The 23,870-nt window shown below is 37.6% G+C and overlaps 1 protein-coding gene across 1 annotated transcript in view; it reads left to right on the forward strand.

Annotated features, from left to right (window-relative positions):
• The window catches only part of OSBPL6 (oxysterol binding protein like 6), a 92,052-nt gene that overhangs the window by 39,086 nt on the left and 29,096 nt on the right, over window positions 1-23,870 (forward strand). The window contains exons 11-14 of the mRNA XM_081315044.1: window positions 6,593-6,667; window positions 11,792-11,957; window positions 12,973-13,103; window positions 22,645-22,752. Of these exons, the coding sequence (XP_081171170.1) occupies window positions 6,593-6,667; window positions 11,792-11,957; window positions 12,973-13,103; window positions 22,645-22,752 (480 nt within the window). The remainder of the gene's footprint in view (window positions 1-6,592; window positions 6,668-11,791; window positions 11,958-12,972; window positions 13,104-22,644; window positions 22,753-23,870) is intronic.

A 23,870-nucleotide genomic window follows, 5' to 3' on the forward strand; every position in this document is an offset into this window, starting at 1 on the left:
AGTTACATGATGAATATATGTGACTATTTTGTGTGTGAATACATTTTGGGAAATCACATCTAATTGCTATACTTACAGAGCAGTTACACACAGTAAGGCAAGGTTTATCTACTCAAAGGTGATATCGTATCAGAGGTATAGATACCCAAATTTTTGTTTTTCTAGATACCTTAATGTAGGCAAAAAATTAAACTTCATTGAAGTGCCACAAAATCTGGTCTTGGATGCAGAGTTTAATGAAATAAAAACAGCATTAATTCTACTGCAAAATGGTAAAGCAGCTGGAATGAATGGAATTAGAGCCAAGGTATTTAAAGCTGGTAGAGATGATCTAATTCAATGACTACATTCACTATTACCCATTATTTGGCAGTCAGAGGAGGTCTCCACTGCATGGAAATGAAACAGCAATAGTTGCAAATGCAAAAGCTACTGGGACTTAGGATTTTATCAGTCATTGGGAAGATCTTCATGAGAATCATTGACTGACTTTCCAAAAAAAATGGGAATAGACAACTGGAGAACAAACCAAAGAAGATTATTACTTTATGTGTTCATGAAAAAGTTATATACAGATCAGCAGAAAGAACATGATGAAACAGACTCTCAAGATTGGCAAAGCAATAAGTCAAGGCTATGCACTTTCCCCTTATTTATTCAGTCTATATGCTGAATATATAATAAGGGAGGCTGGATCAAAGTATGTCATGATTTTAAAATTGGAGGGAAAAACATCAGCAACCTCTGCTTTGTTGTTGATACTACCCTAATAACAAAAATGCAAAAGTCTGCAAGACTAGTTCTAAAACTGAAACAAGCACAATGAAAAAAATGGGATTAAACTAAATGACGACTGGTACAACAATCAGTCTTAGAACAACCAGCCTTAGAATTCATACTGAAGATATCAACATTGTAGATAGCATCTATCTTTTAGGATCAATCATCAACACAAAGGAACAAGCAATAAAGAATTACGCTGCAGACTTGCACTTGCTAGAGCAGCCATGAAGGCCTTGGAAAAGATACTGAAATATGACAATGCAAAAGTCTGCAAGACTAGTTCTAAAACTGAAACAAGCACAATGAAAAAAATGGGATTAAACTAAATGACGACTGGTACAACAATCAGTCTTAGAACAACCAGCCTTAGAATTCATACTGAAGATATCAACATTGTAGATAGCATCTATCTTTTAGGATCAATCATCAACACAAAGGAACAAGCAATAAAGAATTACGCTGCAGACTTGCACTTGCTAGAGCAGCCATGAAGGCCTTGGAAAAGATACTGAAATATGACAATGCATCTATAATCTACAGAGATCAAAAGTGCAAGCCATGGTGTTAGAGAAGATGTTGGAGAAGACTGGGAATACTGTGGACAGTGAAGAAAACATGTCAGTGGTTCATTGAACAATTCAATCCACGCTTCTCACTTGGGACACAAATGAACAGACTCAAATGATCCTACTTTGGACACATGCAGAGACCTAGATTTCTGGACATCTGTAATGCTGAGAAAGATGGAAGGAAGGAGAAGAGGACTCAGTTAGATGGACTCACTAGCAGTGATGATAAGTGTACTATTGGAAGACCAGGTTTGAGACAGATAATCATGAAGAAAATCTATGTATATAGTTGCTCTCTTTAAATTGGCAATGACTTGGTGGCATGTAATCAGTCAGCTGTTTATATAGAACTGGCTGCCTAAGAACATACATAGTGAAAAGGCGTAATAATAATATTTCCTGGAATTGAAACAATCACTGGGAAGTTGAATTTCAATCATAGTGTCATTTTGTCAGTCCATCTTTATTGAAAATTATATCATATCCTACTCATCAGGCACACATCCTTATATTCTTTTATTGGCAAAAATTATTTAGAATGGAATATATCCTTTCACAATTAATGTGTGTCTTATAGGAAATAATAGGATTGCACTGTTACAGAGCCTTGCCAAAAGATGATGTTGGGTTCTAGATATTCTCTGAGCTTGTTATTTTACTGTAGACATTTCATACCAATCTAGATAACATAATTTATGCATAGGAAAATGGAGTATCCTGCACCAGTAATGTTACCTAGACTAGCAATGAAATTTTGCAGAAAAACAATGAAACTTAGGGAACAATGAAATTTTTTACCCTGACCTACATGTATTCTCTAAAGTTGGAAAAGACAGTATAAAACATTTTGGAAATGAATGTATTATTTATGGAAGAAATCACTCTTAACAACTTTATAAACATTTCTTTTATGAGTGAAGTGGGATATCTTCACATGTTTTTTTTTTAAATGACTCACAAAGAGACTATTGCAAACTTGAAAATAAGTAGTTTCTACTTAGGGAAATAATATAGATCTAATGACAATTGCTTACAAGTGTACAAGACAAATTAGAAAAAAAGGAATATAATGACTTCCACTGTATTCTTTCTGAAGTTACAAGTAGGAGAGAATGTGTTGTTACCCTGAGCCACACCACACATTGGAGTTTTGCAATAAAAGATTCTGTTTAAAATATGTGCCTTCAAGCTGAAATTAGTTTTAGTCTCTAGCATGGAGACAACCTGCTATGTCTTTCCCCAAAATCAATGGGAAAAAGCTAACTTTTAACTGACTATTTTTAAGGCAATACTAATTGGTGTACAGATAATCAGATAAGATAGCATACAAAATATTTCATTTTCTACTTGAATTATGTTTCTGCTATAAGCAGTGGTGGGATTCAAATACCCGAACAACTGGTTCTCTTATTGGATGCAGGCCCTGGGTCTCCGAAGCCTAGAACGGACTTCCAGAAGTGGCATCCATGCACTTCCGGTGGGCGGTTCTAGGCTGGGGAGGCCTTTTCCAGGCCTCTGAGGCCTGGAATGAACTTCCAGAAGCAGTGTGCATTCAGCCAGTTCTCCGAACTCAGCAAAATTTAGCTTCCGGTTCTGCTGAATTGGTGTGAACCGGCTGAATCCCACCACTGGCTATTATTATTATTATTATTATTATTATTATTATTATTATTATTAATAATAATAATAATAATAATAATAATAATAATAATAATAATAATAATAATAATAATAATAATAATAATGTTGGAAGGGACCTTGGAGGTCATCTAGTCCAACCCCCTACTCAGGCAAGAAACCTTATACCATTTCAGGCAAATGGCTGTCCAGTCTCTTCTTAAAAACCTCCAGTGTTGGAGCATTCACCACCTCTGGAGGCAGGTTGTAAAATGAGGATTTTTTACATATAGATGATGTACCTCTGTCTTCAAACAATCTTTGTGCTTGTGGCATGCTTTGCATGAAATGTTTATACAACAGTGGTTTTGTTATATCTTAGTTAATGTCTTGTGTAAGGAATACCAAATTTAGGGTATTTTACTTACCATAATCTTGATGTTGATACTCTGTTGATACAGTCTGGGACTGCACTGACTTTTTTGACAGCTTTTTTGACATATTTACATAATGGTTTGCTAGGACACCAAGATTTTTCTCACAGTTACTATTGTTAGGCCAGGTGTTGCCTATTCTATAGCTGTGTATAACCTATTCTATAGCCTAAGTGCAGGACCGCAATGTTGGAGCTGTTTTTTTTAATAGCAGAAATTTCCAAGGAGATTTTTCTAAATTTATTCCATGCTTTCAAAAATTCTGTTTAGATTGCTTTGTGACCTATTTATCATAATTTTCCCACATAGAAGGTATAATTCAGAAGCCTACAGAATTTGTACATTTCAGGATTAATGTAATGTTTTTGAAATTATGTGGAAAGATTAGAATAACAGTCAACAGTCTGAAGGATTGTTTTTCTATCAAATCACCAAAATTAAACAACAAAAAAGAAAGAAATATTGCAACATTCTAAAACATAGCTTTGTATTTTTATGTAGTAGTGATATATGGGATTAATGAAGATTGATCTAAAAGCCTGGATCCAAATTTTAATTTCAGTTCTCTATTTCTAATGTAGACGGATGCTCCCTCAGTGTGACTGTGGGGTCCCACATCAAACTGTAGATCACATCGTAATTGGCTGTAAGCTGAGGGCATATACCGATCTAGTATCTAATTTTTTTAACATAAATGAAACTGTGTTTCAATGGTTACATTGCCTAGACATTGGTATTTGAACATAGATCTTTTTAACATTTATATTTTATTGGGTTTTGCTAATCTAGATGAAATGTTAATATATTGCTAGTCCATGCATGATACGCCATGCGCTAAATAAATTTGTAATATGTTAATCTTGCAAGACTGTTCTGACTTAATACTAATAATTTATTGACTAGGGATGTATTGGCTTAGTGGTTAAGGACTCTGAGCTGGTCAGCTGGAAAAGCTGATAGCCAGGGTTTGAGACCCAAGTGCCACAGGATGGGGTGAGCTCTTGTCCTTGCCCCAGTTCCTGCTGGCCTAGCAGTTCAAAAGCATGCAAATGTGAGTAGATTAATAGGTACCACTTCGGTGGGAAGATAACCGCATTCCACGCATCTCTGTGTAAAGTCACGCTGGCCACATGACCACGGAAATGCTTTGGAAAACACTGGCTCCCTCAGCTAAGAAATTGAGATGAGCACAACTCCCCAGAATCAGAACAAGTATACGGGAGAAACCTTTACCTTTAATCTATTTACTATATATCTATTTATTTTAATGCAACAACTTAAATTGTTGCTGCTAAAGTATGAAAACCATTTGAAATAGGAAAAATATATTAGAAGCTACATGCAGTTATTTTTGGATATGTGACTTCTAAAAAAACAGGATTCCAAATTTCTCCTATTGTAATAGACTAGGTCTCTTGGGTGGCTCACAATAGAAAGATTCCTAGATATAACTAAGCATCTGTTTAAATCATATCTGGTATAGAATGGAAGTGAATCTTTTCTCTCCTTTCTGTTGCCCTTTTCTGAGCTCCTTAGGTAAAATATAGTAATGACTATGTTCAATATCAGTTTTAGCTGTATCCAGAGTTTTCCCACGTCCTCCATCTGTTACTTCTGATTCTTACCTCTTCTCCCCTTTAGTTAAACAATGGTTTAGTGTTGAGAACCTACAGGGACAGATCTGCAGAGGCAAGAGATGCTGAAGGGAAACATCCATTGTAGAAATAGAAGTCTGCTTCATATTACATATAGTCCAGGAATAAAATGAAAGAACTGTGCAGGAGGAATGAAGCAAAGATTCGTGCAATCTTAAGTCTTACTCCCTTTTTCTGGATTGAAATAAATGTAGTTAACTTGAACAAGCTTCAAAGACAGAGGGGGTAAGCCTTCCTGCCCAACTAGGAATATTTTATGTATTCTTACTTATTATCAGTTGGACATACAGAAGTTATGGTGTGGCTTTAAAAAGAGTTGTTTATAATCCCGCAAAACTACTGTTTGCTGCATGCTGTGGAATGGTAATTTTACAGTAGACTTTAGATGGCATATTGAAAGATGGTCATCACTCCTTGGGTAGATGACATATACAGGTAGTTATTTAATGTTTGTTGTTATTTGGGGATGGGGGATGCAGAATAGCTTTGAAAGGAAATGGACAAGTTAATAATGTAAAAAATCTATAGAAAATATGAGTTTTTGAAAAACTTAAAACATGAGCTTACTTTGTCTATCTAAAATGTAGGAAATCTGCAGAGAGGTCAAATAGTCTTGATGTCTGCCACAATCATGGACTCAAAAATCCTTATGATCTATGTAAAAAGGGCAGCGCCTCCGTTGCCTGGTAGTGGCTGCTTTCTTTGCTTTTTTGACCCCTTTCTTGTAGCTACCCTGCTAATCTGTAAAGCATAGAGCAGCATTCCAGGTGATAGTACTAGAAATACAAAGTAAATCATCCGAATGTCACATTCTTAGTTTTTTGTTATCTTTTCATCCCATACCTATTTTTTATTATTTCCATGATAAATGTTTAGACATAAATCATAGTGGACCACAGTCAGATGGTACTGAGAAAGCTGTATAACAGTTATTATCAGTGCTTTTTTTGTAAAAAAAAAAAAAGGTGCCGGAACTCACACGTCATACAACCCGCCTTGCCTACTCTACAAGGTTCCATCCAAAAAAGGTGCCGGAACTCCATTCTGGGCGTTCTATGACAAAAAAAGCCCTGGTTATTCTGAATTTCTGTTGCATATGATTCAGTGACAAAACCAAGCATGCTCTTTTCTACCAAAATATTCTTTACCACTACAACCTATGATAAATTTGGATGATTCCTCATAGATTGACAATATTGAATTATAGCTAAGATTTGATCATTTGTTTATCTATTTCCTGAATTGGCCAAACAACAAGCAATACAATTTCATTTAGTTTAATTATCATGATCTTACCTGAAGGAAAAAAATGAATAACTTTTCCTTCTTCATATATATATATACAGTAGATATAGGATAAGATAGACAGTCCCTGTATAGGTTCAGAGAGTTATGGAATTTGGCTTTTTTAGGAAGAATATTCCATTAAAAAAAATATCAACCCTTCCTTTCTTTGATCATCTGTCTCCTTCTTGCCTTCCATCATTCTTCTTCCTTCTTTTTGCTTCCCTCTTCTTTTCATGTTCCCTGTCAGGAAGGGACTGCACTGAAAGGCCAATTCGGTACTGCACGGCGCCGGCAGAGACTAGCAGCAGCAGTGGCTACAACAGTGAGTGGACTCCTCAGTCAAGGCATCTCCACTTTTAAAGATGAGGAACTGTATATCTTGAACATGCACTTACCATATGGAGAGCTTGGTGCTCTTCAGAGGCTGGTCACACTGGGGAAGTTTAGAGGGCAAGGTTGGAAAACTAGAGCTAGGGGGATGGTGGCGGAATGCAAACATTTATATTTACATGGAGACATACATGGGCTTCTAAAGCTCTGATTTATAGGAATTTATAGAAGTGTTTTTAAGCACCTTACAAACAAAATCTAGCCAAATTTCATGGACTCTAGATCCTGTTGATTTTGGAGAGAGAAAGTGTGGTTCTAGCAAAAAAAAACCTTCAGTGTGACTGGACTGTAAATTGCATTTTTTATATAGTCATTTCTCACATAAATGGTTGTATTTCTATTTTCTGAGCTAAATTCTTTTATGTTTTATACTCAAGGTGTCCCTCGTTACGAGCAGTATGTAAAGCATTACATATGTTACATTGCCAGGAATTATTGCTAGTACCATGGCTATTATATTGATGAAAAGTAGCCCAGCTCCTTCGCTCTCCCATAATAGAAATTAACTCTTTTTATGCATGGTTCTCTATGGGATGGCTGTCCAGTCTCAGATTCTTTTTTTTTTTAGTTGGGGGCCCACTTATCCTTTGAATGGCATTTTGGGAATCAGCCTCCAACACAAGGGTCAAACTGACCAAGGGCTGGAGTGAAGGAAAGAAAAAAAATGTTGATTTAAATTAAATGTAAACTAAATTAAGTATAATGAATATACTCCATCCTCATGTGTTCAGTATTTTTCCCTGACAAGTGCAAAAGTTGTAATTAGGAGCAACAATTGGTGAGGCTGCTCCCAAGACTTTGGCAGGCCCCCTAGGCTTTGTAACCCCAGACTATATGCTCCTTTTCTGTCCGTGTATTCTGTGACCTAAACAGAAGGAATGGCTTAAAAAATTCCAAGTCACCACATGTATTTCCCTCCCTAGAAGAGTGGCAAAGTTGTGGGAAGTACAGAGGTTTCATACTTGAAAAGCGAATCAGACAGAACTTAAATCAACGTGGAAACATTTATAAATAATGAGGCTATAATGCAGACTTGTAACACATTCAGAATTTGGGTTTCTCTTAACTTGAAGCTTTAATATATTTGTTTCTGCTTGAATTGTTCAGTGAGGATGGAAGTTTAAGACTTGAGGGATGGAGCATTTATCTAATGCCTACCTTGAAATCTTAATTTAAGTTTATGTAGCTTATAAATCTATTCTTTTTCCTTTTAAAAATTGTTCTGTTTCCTCCTTTTTATTAGTTTAATAAAAATAATTAAATTAATATAGTATGTATAACTAGAAAACTACACACATACAAACTCAAACACAAATATATAAAATGTGGATGCTTACTGAGAAAGGGTTTTAATATCAGAACTATTATGATCTTAGCATAATTACTCACATTTATTTATAATAAAATACATAATCCACTTTCCCCCTGAAGAAGTATATATTCAAAATGTATTTGTTTCTTTGTTTTTTAATCTTGCCCTTATTATTTTTTTATAAATAACTCCTCCTCCAAAAATGCAAATGTGCTAAAATCAAGTGATAATAAAACAACCAAATGCATACATATGTTGTATTTACACACACACACACACACACGGACACATACCAGGATGTATGTATGCTCATTTTGGAGTGAACTCAGTGAAATCTGAGTAACATAATTTCTCAGTTCAGTTGCTTAAGCCATACTGATTCTTTTAACAAACATTTGAAATGGGCCTTCATGAAAGGATAAATACCCTATAAAAACTTTATTCCACCATTATATATTTTATTTATTTATTTATTTTATTTTATTACATTTATATACCGCCCTTTCCCGAATATAAAATTTATTCTCTTCCTTTCCTCTTGCCTTGTTTGTTAGAAAGAGGTCAGTTTTGAAATAGTCATATTCAACTGGTTGTATTCAAATGCATGATTTACTTTATTATGATCTATTGTATGTGTGCTAAAAATAAATATTTAAAACTAAAAATAAGGTAGATATAGATTTCTCCCTGGCCTAGTTATATCTTTTTAGATTTACATTTATTCAGTCTCAGTGGCCCTCCAAAAACAAGGATTCAAAGTGCCGTTGGAAGTATAAATATGCTCTGTTGGCAAACTGGGGCTTTCATAAGTGACATTTTTCTTGTTCTCTGATTCTTGGGTAATGTAGTTATTTCCTTCATTTCAAATGTCCAAGATCTTAAAAATGTTATCAGTTGTTTCTTTGATGGGGGAATTTCTGGATGTCTTTAGATCCTATCTTTTCGAAAGAGCATACACTAAATAAATACTTGGCCTGTGGAGCACAAATATTCCCCCAGAGCTTTCCAGAGAATGAGTAAACTTTGTGTGAACTTCTTCTGTCCTTCTCTCCTATCATCCTCAAAGGAAGCCATTGCAAGAGATAGTTTCCCCGTGTTGGAGAAGTGTTTTCAGAGCCTCTAGAACAGGGGTGTCAAACTGCCAGCCCACAGGCCAGTTTCATCATACTGAAGCCGCGCCCACCCCATTGCCAGCAATGCAAAAACGATCGCAATATGTCGCGACACATCACGTGACATGGCGAGTTTGACACCCATGCTCTAAAAGGCAAGGTATGGTTGCCCTAGCTTCAATCTTTATGAGGTTTATTTTTTGCTCCTCATGGTTATGTTGTGAATTTAAAACACTTTCCTGCTTCTATTTTAAAGAGAAGATCCTAGCTTATTTTTCCCCTGGAAAGGTTTACGGTTCAGGGCTTAAATATAGTGGAATTTAGTGGATTTAAATGGGATTTACATTCCAGATAATTGCTTAAATGGAACTTAACATTTCAGTTAGAATAACTAGATACCTAGAGGAAAGAAACAACAGAATTATAATTTAGCTACATAAGAATTTCAGTCCAGGTTTTGGTTACAATTTTATTTTAGGCCAGTTTCAAATAGTATGGAAAAGGAAATAATCCTATTAAAATATAATGTGTAATTTTTTTATGTTACTGTTGTTCAGATTATTTCAGAAGACTGTAAATTTTTTGTTTGTGATTGGCAGGGCAGGCTTTGAAAGATCTTAGGAAGAAACATTTAGGATGTCTTGTGAGGGAATTAAGGAATCCACACATTAAAGTTCTTGCCGTTCTTAAACAACAGCACCTTTTTCAGGCTTATAGAGAAAATACTTAAATGGGGTACCTTAAATGATAGCAGAGAGAGGCTGCACTTGTGTGAGATCAAAACCACATTGGTATCATATTTAAAGTGTGCATTGCCCTATTTTGTAATATTTTTCCAAGTATTGGTCCTTAGATTACATGAGCAGTTTGAATTGGAGTAAATTTTAAAATATAATTGAATACATATCTAACATAACTTACGTTGTGCATGTTGATACCATAGACTAGCATGTATATTATTGTAGGCATTTATGTGTGTTTGTTTTTATGAGACTGTCAGATTGCATACATGTTTAGGATAGGTTTTACAGATATATCTCAAAGTTGCACATATGTATTATACATATTCAATGTACATTTAATATATGTACAGAAACATATTTTAGAAAAATAATAAAAAGTGGAGATGGCATACTATCCTGGGCCCTTCAAGATATTCAAAGAATCTTAATTCTAAGTATTATATAGGGTAGTTTTTAATCATGCCCTCCAGATATTGTTGAAAACCATCATGTACAAAGTTATGGGGGATTGAATTTAAAAGCATCTTGATAGCAGGAATTTGGGGGAAAGCTAATGTAAATATTTTCAAATTATACCAGTTTAGACACCAGAACAATATGTGATTTGAAGATCTTCAATATTAATCTTAACTCTTCTTTGGGAAAAATCCTTTTTTAAATTTACTGATCTGTTTAAGTGTGTGCTGAAACCATATATTACCATTCACTTATCTGCTTTTTCAGGAATAATTTCAGCAGGTATTGATTAAAATCCATTATTTTATTCCTTTCCTCCAATATATAGTATGATTTGTTGCACTTTGTTGTCTTTAGAAGACTCTTGCTTTTGCACATTATAAGTCTTAGCTCTGTGTGTGTTTTGAAAACTGTATCTATTCCTTGCATAGCATAAGTATTTTTCAATTAATGTTCAAAAAGCATCAGCATTGATTTGAGAGAAAGGAGCCTAACTTGGCACTCGCTGCAAAATAAACAAAAGTGCTGGACTGCTTCCAGGTGAGGATTTTTGATGGAATTCCGTGGTTTGCTTACTCACATTTTGTAGGAAGTTCACACAATATAATCACTTGCATAAATGCTGTTTGTCCATATTTTTTATGAGATGTGGTTCTGAAATGTGGAGCACTCCCATTTTATGTGAATCTCACAATTTTTAGTACATGTTCAGTGTAATGTTTGCAAAAGGGTGCTGTTTTTATCACTTCACTGTTTTTTAAACATTGTTTAAGTAATCTAAAGCATGTTTTCTGTTTTAAAAATTAAGATAATACTAAAATACTGCTTAAATATACAGTCCTACAATGTGTACACATCTAAAATGGATTTCCAAACATGACTAGCACCATAATGCTACTTAAAAAACACACAACTTGATATAGTTTTCAGTCACCAGTCACTTGCTAAAATGGTAGCAACTGTTAAGGGAACATTTTCATAGTAATAGTGCATGTGTATGGATATAAAAAGAGTATGTGTGCACACAAATACAAGAGTAGAATCTATTTAGAAACATTATTTAACAAAGAATAAAAATGAGTGATAAAAATAGCAATCACTAAGATAGGCTCATTCGCCCAATACATTAATATTCAAGCCAAAAACTGTGCATCTTTTAGACATGGAAGGATGTGTTTATATGGTTTGAACTTCATAAGATATATAAAAAGGAAAATAATTCTAACCTGATGCTTTAAAAAATAAATTCCAGTTCAATTAATAGAAGAGCAGAGTTCTGTTACCGATAGAAACCAGAAAGGATCCTCTACCAGGAACACTTCTAAATATTTACAATAATAAAGCCTAAAATAATGTAAGAAATTATTTAGGAATAAGGTTTTTCTGGTCTTTCATGGTAGTCAGTGTGATGTATCTGTTGATTTTCAATTTAGGTTCCTTTCAGTACGACAATGTCTCCTGTTCGCTTACATTCATCTAATCCTAACCTTTATGCGGACATCGAATTTCAGACCCCACCAACTCATGTATCGGATCCTTTGGAAAACTCCACAGACTACATAAAACTCCAGGAAGAATTTTGCCTCATGGCTCAGAAAGGTAAGTGTTAGCATACCCCACTGGGCACTGCTGCTAGTTTGGCCATTTCATCTGTGAAAATGTAAACAGGTGAAATCAGAAGAGATTTTTTTCTTCCTGGATTGGTTTCCAGGAATCTTTATAGTTAACTTGCAAATTGGATACCCTTGTACAAAGCTACACCTGCATGAAAGTTGTGTTATCGCTTGGGTGGTTGTTTTCATCAGATCAGTAGCTAATTTTCTTGAAACATCTCAAGCCTGTGGCAGTGTTATCAGCTGTATTAATCTAAATGTTAAAAAAAGCCTTTGTTCTATTGAGGCTGTCATTGTAGTAAAAGTCAGAAGCAAATATAATCTATCATTAGGAGCTGCGAGAGAGCGTAGTTTGCTGAAACATTTTCAAGAGCAGAATATAAATCACTATCTCACACTGTGTATATCCGAGATGCTGTCAATCCTTTTCAGTTTTTGGGGAGACAGTTGTGAAAGTATTCTAAAGAGGTATTTTGTATCCAGGTAGTCCTTCAGTTACGACCACAATTGAGTCCAACTTTTGTGTTGCTAAGTGAAACATTTGTTAAGTAAGTTTTGCCCCATTTTATTATGACTTTTCTTGCAACAGTTATTAAGTGTTTCATTGCAGTTGTGAATCTGGCTTCCCCATTGACTTTGCTTCTCAGAAGGTCATAAAAGTAGATCACGTGAGCCTGGGACACTGCGACCATCATAAATAGGAACCGGTTGACAAGTATCCGGATTTTGATCATGTGACCGTGGGGATGCTGAAATAGCCATAAATGTGAAAAATGGTCATAAGTCACTTTTTTTCATTTCCGTTGTAACTTTGAACGGTCATTAAATAAACTGTTGTAAGTCAAGGTCTACCTGTGCATAGCGTTTTCCGTCAGTGCTTTTCTTTTCCTACCGTAATCTACATGCTGCTCATTTCTATAACCTGTTTAGGTTACATTTAATAATTGCATACAAAAAAACAATAAGGGTGTTTTTCAAAGACATTCTTGTTTCTTCTTTAGTACATTCTCTTTTGAAGTCTGCGTTTAACAGTATAGCAATAGAAAAGGAAAAGCTGAAACAGATGGTAACAGATCATGATTTCGCAGGACGTAACACACAGATGATACGTCTCCGACAATCACTTTCTCAGGTAAGGTGATATGAAAATGAACGTTGACTTGAAATAGCTATAACATATGGTGTGTGTGTGTACGTGTGTGTGTGTGTGTGTATGCTTCTAACTACACATGACACGTGGCCAAAAAAAAAATTAATAGAAGTTTTATTGATTTTTTAGTTTTACATCCAGGTATTTATGAAGCAATACGGTGGTTGGGTAGTTAAAAGTAAACAGTAGTAAATAACAAAGTCATTTGTAGATAGGTCAAGTTACATCAACAAGAATTCCCTCTCCAATTCCCTTAGTTATGATAGCATAGTCAAATTAATCAAATTAATACATTTCTAATTGTAACACAATCAGTTAGAACAATTTTCAATATATTTTCACATATACATATCCATGTCCTGTTTTTAAGTTTTACCTAATTGGAATAAGATACTCCAAACTAGCCTATAATATATAAAAGAAAACTTAATTTTCGGGTAGCCCCCATTTCCCCCATTTCATTATATAATAGTTATCCTGTCTAAAGTACATATATTGTTCATTTCAATCCATTCTTATCTTATACAAATTTATTCTACTTAACATCTTAATAGTTCACCAATTATTGAAAAAATATCTTTTGTTGTCTCCTTCCAAATTCTGTAATATAAGTCAATTCTAATAGCTAACTTTCCTTTCCTTTAAAGGTCTAAAAGTTAAGTGTAAAATCAATGCGTACCTTTTAAAGATTCCCCTTAGAAAATTTTTTAACTCTTATCATTACAGCAAATATATTCTCTCTTATCATCTTAGTAGTTCATCTTTTTAAAATAATATCTTTTACTATATCATTGCAAATTCTATAATATAATTCAGAATTATGTTCTGATAGCTAATCTATTTCATTATATAGTGATTATCATGTCTGAAATACATACATATTCTTTGTCATCTTTACAATTCATCTATAGTTAACAAAGTATGTTTTATTGTTTGTAGCTAATTTTCATTCCCTTAAAAATCTAGTTCCTAAATATAGACCCAGTTTATATCTTTTAACAGTTCTCCTTGGACTGTTGAGAGAAAAATTTAAGCTTTATTATTGCAAGTCCCAACACTTACAACAAAAAAAGAAGAAAAGTTCATTTATTTATTTTTCTTTTTCTTAAATCTAATTCTAGCTTTCTTCTTGTGCCAGGCAGGCTTCCATATCATTGCCCTTAGCTTCTCAAATGTGTCTCCCTTTCTTCCTACGCATGTTGTTTGAATCCAGGGAGACCAGTTATCAAATTTTCATGGAGAGTGACCCCTTTGTAGACATTAAATTTTCGTTCCAGTAAATCCAATCTCCATGTTTGGCATAGTGCAGATGTCATTAATTCAATCTGGTCATCTTCTTCTTTCAAATCCATCTGGTTTAGGTAAGAGGTCATGTATGGTGTTGTAATTATTGTTTTGTTTGGTTGAAGTCTTGGTGTACAGTATTTGAAGGCCTTTGGCATCCTCCATCTTAGTATTGCTTTCTTCAGCTTCTGTTGCTTGTTGGATTGTAGGTTTTATAGTTGAAATCAATGTGTGGGCATCAAGGATCTCAGAATATACTTGTACTTTTATCATTAAAGATAATGTCAAAGACAAATCTGTTAGAGCCAAATCTGAGAGTAAAAAAAAAGGTTTACTTGCTATACCAGGTTTCGCCACAAGATGTCCTTAATAGCATGTACAATCGTTTTGCAGACTAATATAATGTAAGTCTTTTATCCAATTAATTCATTTTTAGTAGTAAATAGGGTAACAGGTCTCCATGAAAATAGGCAATAAAAACTTTTTAGTGGCCCAAAAATTTCAGAGGTACAAATAAAGTTGCTTAGTTATTTAGCTTAGTCATTTGATTTCTTTTGAGGCTTTAAAAGTTGTAAATCCTCAAGCAGTTGCCCATCTTTCAAGAAGGGGGGAAAAGATTTTCAAAAAAGTCCCACAGGAAAGTAATTAGGGAAGTAAGAAGGGTAAGGTCTTTCCCAAATCCTCCAGATTGCTTCGTTGTGCTTGGTAGTGATTTTGGCTTTCGGCAGGGAACGGCTTAGTGATCAGGCCAGAGAAGTAACTCTGGATCAAACGGAGGGCTGCCGCCCTTCCGCGATTACAGAGAAAGTCTCCTCATGGTGGTCGCCCCTCCAGGGCGACTTTTAACCCTTTGCAGGGTCCTTCCTCAGAGGGAGAAAGACCGGACGGCAGGGGGAGAGCTTCTCTCTGCATGTTCGCCAGCGATGCACGTGCAAACCGGAAGCCACGTGGCAACTTTTTAATAGATAAGTGAAATACAAAGTAGTACCAGCAATAATTTCCATTATATCTTATGCTTCCATGCAACATAATAAAAAATGAATGTTTGTGATTTCCTTACTAGTGTTTTCAATCTACTGTATAAGATAAATCAATTTAATACTGATATTAACATTATACTTTATACTGATTTTTAATTTTGTTTTTCTGCTACCTAGAATTCCACTTCAAGCATATCTTTAACCTCCTTTTTTCGTATTCACATGTATCTTAGTTATAAAGGGAGCTATGTAGAAGTATTAATGTGGTAGACGCTGTTTCCTATGTATCCCTTAGATCTATTTTGCTGTGAGGGAGTGGTGCTAAGTATATTAATATGACACATCATGCCCAAGATTTTCCAAGGTTTTTTTAATGGAGAACAAAAAAGAAACTTTTACCACCACCCCAAATTGTATCCTGAGGTTTACAACAATTTCATCTGAAGAACTATGCTACCAATTTTCAGTGGGAAATTGACATATTTTAGTTACATGATAAGAGAGGCTCTTGAGACTGAAAAATAGTAGCTTGTTGGCCTTAATGTTGCCTACCCCTACCTTGATTAATCTGTTATCTGTTTATTTACAGTAGATATCAACTGAAATAGATATCTTTATGGAGAACAGCAAATTTTTGTTTGATTGCATAACATGACCTTGTTTCCTTTTGTAACTTAAATCATAATACACCACGCAATTCTATGTATTGCTATCTCATTCCACTTACTATGAATGAAGTAAAATGTAGTTTTAAAAAGCCCCATATTAAAAAACAGCAACCAAAATAAAAACTCACAAACTGCTAGACCATGGACAATTAATCAGCATTAAACCACAGTAATAATAGTAGCAATAAAAGTTGTAAGTATTGTAAGTATTCACAAAAATGGGAGAATAAGAGACCGTCGTCTTGGAACTATATCGAAGGTATCTGTCAAGCATTTTTGAGAAGGGTTTTTCAGCGATAAGGTACCATTGAAGAAAAGGAATTCACAAATGCTTAGGTGTAGACTTTCCTATCTGTCCACCTTTCCATTCAGATGATTAGTCTGTTTAAATTTGCATTTGCAATAATGTAATGTAGGAAATACAATACAATATCGATTGCATGGAAATAAGATATACAAAATCCCACTGATATTTTTCTCAGTTTTGCTTTAACATCTATACAGTGTGTGTGTGTGTGTGTGTGTGTGTGTGTGTGTGTGTGTGTGTATATAATATTCACAATTAATATTGATGTTAGGTTGGTTAACATCTATAGTTTTTCTTTCATGTTTGTTTTACTGTTACTGCTTTCTACTTGAAGTCATGCTTTAATTTCTAGAATTTTTCTAAATATGTTTTTTGTTGTGGAATTGTCTTGCTTTATTCTTTTTTTTTCTTCATGAGGTGATTAGATAATACAGGTTTTGGTTACAACCTCTTCTATTTTATTAGTCATTTTCCTTCCCAAGGAGGAGGAAATTATTTGCAGTGTTTATTGATTAGCACTTATAGAATATCTTGAAACCCAGTATCTTAGAATATCTTCCTTTCGTAGTGTAACAATTTCTACAGGGCAAAATAGGCAAAGAAGAAGTGAGGAAGAAAAAAAAACATTTCGTGGAATAATCCATATCTAGTAGGATGTTATTCTTTTGCCTCTGGTCACAATATCATCTAAGTGACCCAATTAGCATTTTTATTGTCGTGTAATGATTTTATTATTTTTTTAAAGATAAAATAGTAACATGGCATACACTTTTACTTCCAGTCTGGCATCTTACAGTTCTGTGATCATTTAGTTTTCATTTCTTACGAGTTTCTGTAGAAGAACATATAAAACATCTCTAAAACTAGAAAAGAATCAGGGTTAACAAGTGAAATCATATTTTTCTTTACTAATTTTTTCCTCTCTTTCTTTGATAACCAAAATGTTTGCCCAAATTTCCACGGTCCCACTCGTGCTTTCCCCACATTGCGATATGTTTTGGTGAATCCTCTTTTGCTATTGAATAGAATTCAGTTTCATAAATCAAGCTTGTCTAGCTTACTTAACCTTAAACAGTTAATATTAAAGTGTATGTTTTCTAATTTGTGGTAAACAAGGCATTTCAGGAGATGAGTTTGTTGCTTTTTTTCTACCCCATTGTATAAAAGCTAATGATTATTTGGAGAGTATTTGCACTGTTACAAATATATTCAGTAGTATGGGATAATATTAATATGAGAACCAATCTGGTGTAGTGATTAAGGCACCAAGCTAGAAATTGAGGAGACTGAATTATAGTTCTGCCTTAGGCACAGAGCCAATTGGGTGAGCTTTATCAGTCCCTTACTCCTAACCCTAGAAAGAAAGCAATGGCAAACCATTCCTAAATTTTGCCCAGAATACTGCCAGGCCCCTTGTTCAGGCAATCACCAGGAGTCAAGACTGATTTGAAAGGAGAGAGAGAGAGAAAAGGAGAGAGGGAGGGGGAGGGAGAGAATATGACTGATGATATCAGTAATAAGTATTGATATACTAGAGTTACAAGCAGCAGTCATTAATATAAGTAATATAAGAGATGGCCGGGTAAGGCCAGGGGCTCTCGATATAAATTTAATAAGAGGCCCCTGGTTAATTTTTTAGTCAAATTTTTTAGGGGGTTGGGGAGGGGGGTGGGGGGTAGTGGTTGTCTGGCTGTGGGGGGTGGCCATACAACCGTGTTGCAGGCCAGGCCTGGGTCTGACGGCGTTCGGGGGGAGCGGGTTGTGGTTACATCTGGGGCTTGGGAGCGGGTCGTGGGATTACCGATTCCCACGACACTGGGGTATGGCAGCAGGCGTATGGACAGAGGGCCGTATCGTTACCGGGAGGGCCGTTTCCGCTGTTTGCAAGCGGTGAGGCGCTCCGACCCTCTGGTTCTTCCCCGAGGTGCCGGGAGCGAGGATGTGCAGCCTCCTGAGCTCCGGCTGGTGTACCTGAATGCCAGGTCTGTGGTTAATAAGGCTCCCCTTGTGCGGGATCTGGTGGAGGGTGAGCATGCGGACCTGGCTTGTATCACCGAGACCTGGTTGGGTCCAGAGGGTGGGGTCCCTTTGGTTGACCTTTGCCCACCAGGTTTCCGAGCGTTACACCGGCCTCGGGCTCAAGGTAGGGGCAGGGGAGTGGCGGTTGTTATTAGGGAGACCTTATGTCCGCGGGAGACCACCGTTCCTCAGATAGTCGGGTGTGAGTCTCTCTTTTTGAGGTTTGGTTCGGGGGCGCAGTTGGGCTTGCTGCTGGTGTACATTTCGCCTAGTCACACAGCGGCAGCCCTTCCCGTACTACTCGATGTCCTCTCCGGTTTGGTGATTGAGTTCCCCAAACTTCTAGTTTTGGGTGACTTCAATCTACCATCCCTGGGAGGGTCATCTGAGTTAGCCCGGGAGTTCATGGCTTCCATGACGGCCATGGACCTGACGCAGGTAATTTCTGAACCAACTCATGAGGGAGGCCACACCCTTGACTTGGTTTTTTTATCTGGACGGTGGTTGGATGATCTTGGTGGGGGCTCTCCATTTATTATGCCCCTGTCATGGACCGATCATCACCTCCTGCGGCTGGTCTTCCGTCTTGCCACCCCCCACCGTGGGGATGCGGAACCAACTAGATGGTACCGCCCCAGACGCTTAATGGACCCTCGGGTTCCAGGCAGCGCTGGGATCCCCACCTGCCTCCGTCGCTCACAGCTCGGCGGATGCCTTAGTGGAAGCCTGGGAAAGGGCAGCCACTGAGGCACTGGACCGAGTTGTACCCCTGCGGCCCCTGACCCGGTGCAGATCCCATCGAGCTCCATGGTTCTCCGCGGAGCTCCGGGAGATGAAGCGTCGGAAACGGGGCCTAGAGAGCTGCTGGAGGTCCAGCCGATCCGAATCCGACCGGTTGCGGTTAAGAACCTATATTAGGTCTTATCTCGCAGTGATGAGGGCAGCGAGGTGCAATTACTTCTCTGCCCTCATCGCGTCCGCAGATAATCGCCCGGCCGCCCTGTTTAGGGTGACTCGCTCCCTCCTTAATCAGGAGGTGAGGGAGGATCCCTTGCAGGGTCGTGCCGAGGAGTTTGGTCAACATCTGTCGGATAAAATCGCTCGGATTCGGACCGGTTTGGACTCCAGCTGGGCAGAGTCTGACGATCAGGACACGGGCGGTCTTGTCAATGTTATCTGGGAGGAGTTTGATTCTGTGACCCCTGATGAAGTGGACAGGATTATGGGGAGGTTGAGCTCCACCACATGTTTATTGGATCCGTGCCCTTCCTGGCTGGTTTATGCAGCAAGGGAGAGGACACGAGGCTGGTTCCAGGCGGTGATATCTGCTTCTTTGAGTGAGGGTAATTTCCCCACCGTCTTGAAGGAGGCGGTGGTGAGACCTCTCCTCAAGAAGCCTGCCTTGGACCCAGCTGTCTTGAACAACTTTCGTCCAGTCTCCAACCTTCGCTTTCTTGCGAAGGTTGTTGAGAGTGTGGTGGCGCATCAGCTCCCTCTGGTCCTGGATGAAGCGGATTATCTGGACCCGTACCAATCGGGTTTCAGGCCCGGGTACAGCACGGAGACGGCATTGGTCGCTCTGGTGAATGATCTCTGGAGGGCCCGGGATAGGGGATATTCCTCTGTCCTGGTCCTATTAGACCTCTCGGCGGCTTTCGATACCATCGACCATGGTATCCTGCTGCGGCGTCTCAGGGGATTGGGAGTGGGAGGCACAGTTCTTCAGTGGTTCTCCTCCTATCTCCTGGGACGTTCGCAGTCGGTGTTGGCAGGGGGGCAGAGATCGGCCCCTAGGTCTCTCGTTTGTGGAGTTCCTCAGGGTTCGGTTCTCTCGCCTCTCCTGTTCAACATCTACATGAAACCGGTGGATGAGATCATTCGTGGTTTTGGAGTTGGGTATCATCAATATGCTGATGATACCCAACTTTTCATTTCGACCCCAAACCACCCCAGTGATGCCCTCGCTGTGATGTCCCGTTGCCTGGAGGCGGTTCGGGTCTGGATGGGGAGGAACAGACTTCAACTCAACCCTGACAAGACTGAGTGGCTGTACATTCCGGCATCCCGGGACATTCAAAACGTTCCATCACTTTCTATGGGGGGTGAGTTTTTACCCCCCGTAGATAGGGCTCGCAACTTGGGAGTCCTCCTGGATGCACGGCTTACCTTAGAAGATCATGTAGTAGCCGTGACCAGGGGGGCTTTCGCACAGGTTCGCCTGGTGCGGCAGTTGCGGCCCTATCTAGACCGGGATGCCCTGTGTACGGTCACTCATGCGCTCGTGACCTCTCGTCTTAACTATTGCAATGCTCTCTACATGGGGCTTCCCTGGAAGACCACTCGGAGGCTCCAACTGGTACAGAATGCGGCGGCGAGAGTTGTCTCGGGAGTTTCCCGGTACTCCCATGTTACACCTTTGCTCCGCGAGCTGCATTGGTTACCAGTTGTCTTCCGGGTGAGGTTCAAGGTCTTAGTGATGGTTTTTAAGTCCTTACATGGCATGGGTCCGGAATACCTCGGGGACCACCTGCTGCCGGCGTCGACCCCCCTCCGCCCCGTGCGTTCCCACAGAGAGGGCCTCCTCAGGGTGCCTCCAGTCAGAGAATGTCGGCTGGTGGCCCCCAGGGGGAGGGCCTTCTCTGTGGGCGCTCCGGCTTTGTGGAATCAGCTGCCGGTGGAGCTCCGGATGGCACCGGATCTCCGCTCCTTCCGGCGCGGGTTAAAGACCCATTTATTTGAACAAGCTGGCCTGGCCTGATGGGGAATTACTTAGGGTTTTAATATTTATATATATTTTTATTGTTTTTATTGTGGGCAATAATTTAATTCTTTTTTAACTTTTGTACTTTTGTAGTTTTAAGATATGCCCTGTTCACCGCCCTGAGTCCTTCGGGAGAAGGGCGGTATAAAAATTTAATTAAATAAATAAATAAATAAAATAAATAAATAAGTATTATTTCTATTAAGTGCATGTTTTCTTACTGAAGCAAGAAAATATATTCAGATCAATTTCCATTGGAAGTTATGCATGCATGCTTATTTATTTATTGAACTCATATGGGCTGCTTCTCTCACATTAAGATCCTAGGTGACTCGTAACAACTAATAAAAACAGAACAAGCCTTTCCATCAGGGTCAAACTAAACAGCTAAACAGCTCTCAATCTCTAGGCTAAACTCCCCACCCTAGTCCAATGTTTGGAGGAAGAGGCAGGGTAAAATGTTTGGGTTTTCTCAAATCTCAGTTGGGAGGCTATTCCAAAGGGCTCAAGCAGCTATAGAGAAGGCGTGCTTCCAATATCCCATCAGATGACAGAATGTAATGGAAGGGATTTCAAATACGTTTTTTGTTCATAAACTAATGAAACAAGTCAGTATCTGCGTTATAAGTATGCAGGCCAATTCTGTGTAAGTCTAACTCTGGGTAAGATGTTGTATTGGATTTCAGTCTTTATAGCCAAATATAATGAGATATACAGTATAAATGGTTTCAGACCCGATTTCTAAATTGATATGCCTCCCTAGAAAGGTTACACATTTACTTAGAACAGTAAGAGGTAGATAGGCTCCATAGCCTATTCTCCATAGACTGTTTTTCTAATAATGGCTTACTCTTCATAGAGGAAACAAATATAGAAATCTGATTAATTTTCTTGTATAAAAGCAGTGTGGAAATTATTCTGAATAAGAAAATATTCCACCGGGAAAGATCTGAGCACCACTTTTACCACTGGTCCTTCCAAGGTGTGCTTTATTTAAAAGGTGCACATGGATCTTCCATATTTTATCCTGATCTCAGACTTATCTAAAGTGTGAGGGACTATGGATTTCCAGCAGGATATTCTCAACATCATAGCCATAAAATCAGTAATAAAATCTTGGGGGAAAATATCCTGTTACTGTAGTTACAATAATGCATAATAATGCCGCTTGGGTGGGGTGTGAAAGCCCTAATAAGCAGGCATATACATAGAATGAAGGCTACTGCTAAGCTTGTAAGCTGCCCTGAGTCTTCGGAGAAGGGCGGGATATAAATGGAATTAAAATAAATAAAATAAAAAATAAATAAAAATAATAAGTAAATAAATCTTTGGGGAATAGCATTTATGATCAGCAAAGGATGTTAATTTTGGAAATGAATCCTTCCCAATACATTACATAATAACACTATGCTTTGGCCAGGATATAGGATATGAAGATAGCTTGGCTCTATTTTTTACTATTCTTGTGCAATTGAAATTAAATATTCAATTTTATTATTTTAAGGCTCTCAACCAGAATGCTGAACTAAGAAGTCGTTTGAACAGAATACATTCAGAGTCTATTCTTTGTGATCAGGTTGTCAGTGTAAATATTATCCCTAGTCCTGATGAGGTAAGACTTTGGCATTGCTCTAATGGACTTACCATAGTTAAATTCTGCTAATAACCATTAATGGCTAAATGATTATGGTTGGCAAAGTTGGCAAGCAGTGGGACAAACTCATTTTAAATAATATTTTTCTAATTGCATTCATGAAAGTAATAAGCTATAATTAGTGGGAAATTCCCTTTGGAAAGCCATATTTTAAATTGCTGAGTAGAATATTTGGCAACCTCATTCAGACAGTATTTGAACATACAGCTGAAATGTAAATACATAAGAGCCATGCCAGTTTATATTAAATACTTATATAGTATAACAGCTTGTTCCCAAGTTACTGTGGGGACCTTGTGAATATTTAGCATTTTTTCGGTAGCTGATCTTCAGAGATGATCCTAAGATTGTCCTACAGCTGTCTGGCTTAATAGCCACTGGTAACTTTATTCCCCATGAATTTCTTGAATACCATTTTTAATTATTCCTAAGCTATAGGCTTATCCCAGAGAATGTTTATGCATGTGGTTGTCAAGAGTTAACATCAACTCGATGACATCTAATTAGTTGGTCAGCAATTGATTTTAGGATAGCTACCGGTATTTTAAATACTGTGTGAAGACAGACTTTCATTTCTTTTTCCTAAATATGCTTCTGAATTTCTGTGCTGTGAGAGAAATACTATACATTTTCTGTCTATTTATATCATGCATAATTTATTCATACCTGCTACCTTTTTTTCAACACTAAAAATCTAAACTGATGTATTTTTTTCTGGTTCCTATTACAATCCCATGATCTTTTCTGGTTCATCCTTGCCTATTCAGTGGCCATCAATGTGTTGTGAACTTAAAATTTTTTGGCCTTGGTGCATATTATTTTATTTCTTGAACCACATTTGCCATTTTATAGCCTCTTACTCAGGTTTATAGAAATGGGTTTAAAGCTCTTCTCTGCCATTTTTTGGCCACCCTGGTCAGTCCATACAGTCAGTTACCTTATTTGGCTAGTCTGACTCTAGATCTTTAAAAATGAGTTTAAAATGTGTTTTAAAAGCATTAGTCATTATCAGTGTAGGTCCTCAGAGTAACCCCACTACTCCATTCATGGTAAGAATTGTCTGCTTCCTTTCTGCT

This window comes from Vipera berus (genome assembly GCF_964194415.1).
Source record: "Vipera berus genome assembly, chromosome: 1".
In the NCBI taxonomy this organism is placed as follows: Eukaryota; Metazoa; Chordata; class Lepidosauria; order Squamata; family Viperidae; genus Vipera; species Vipera berus.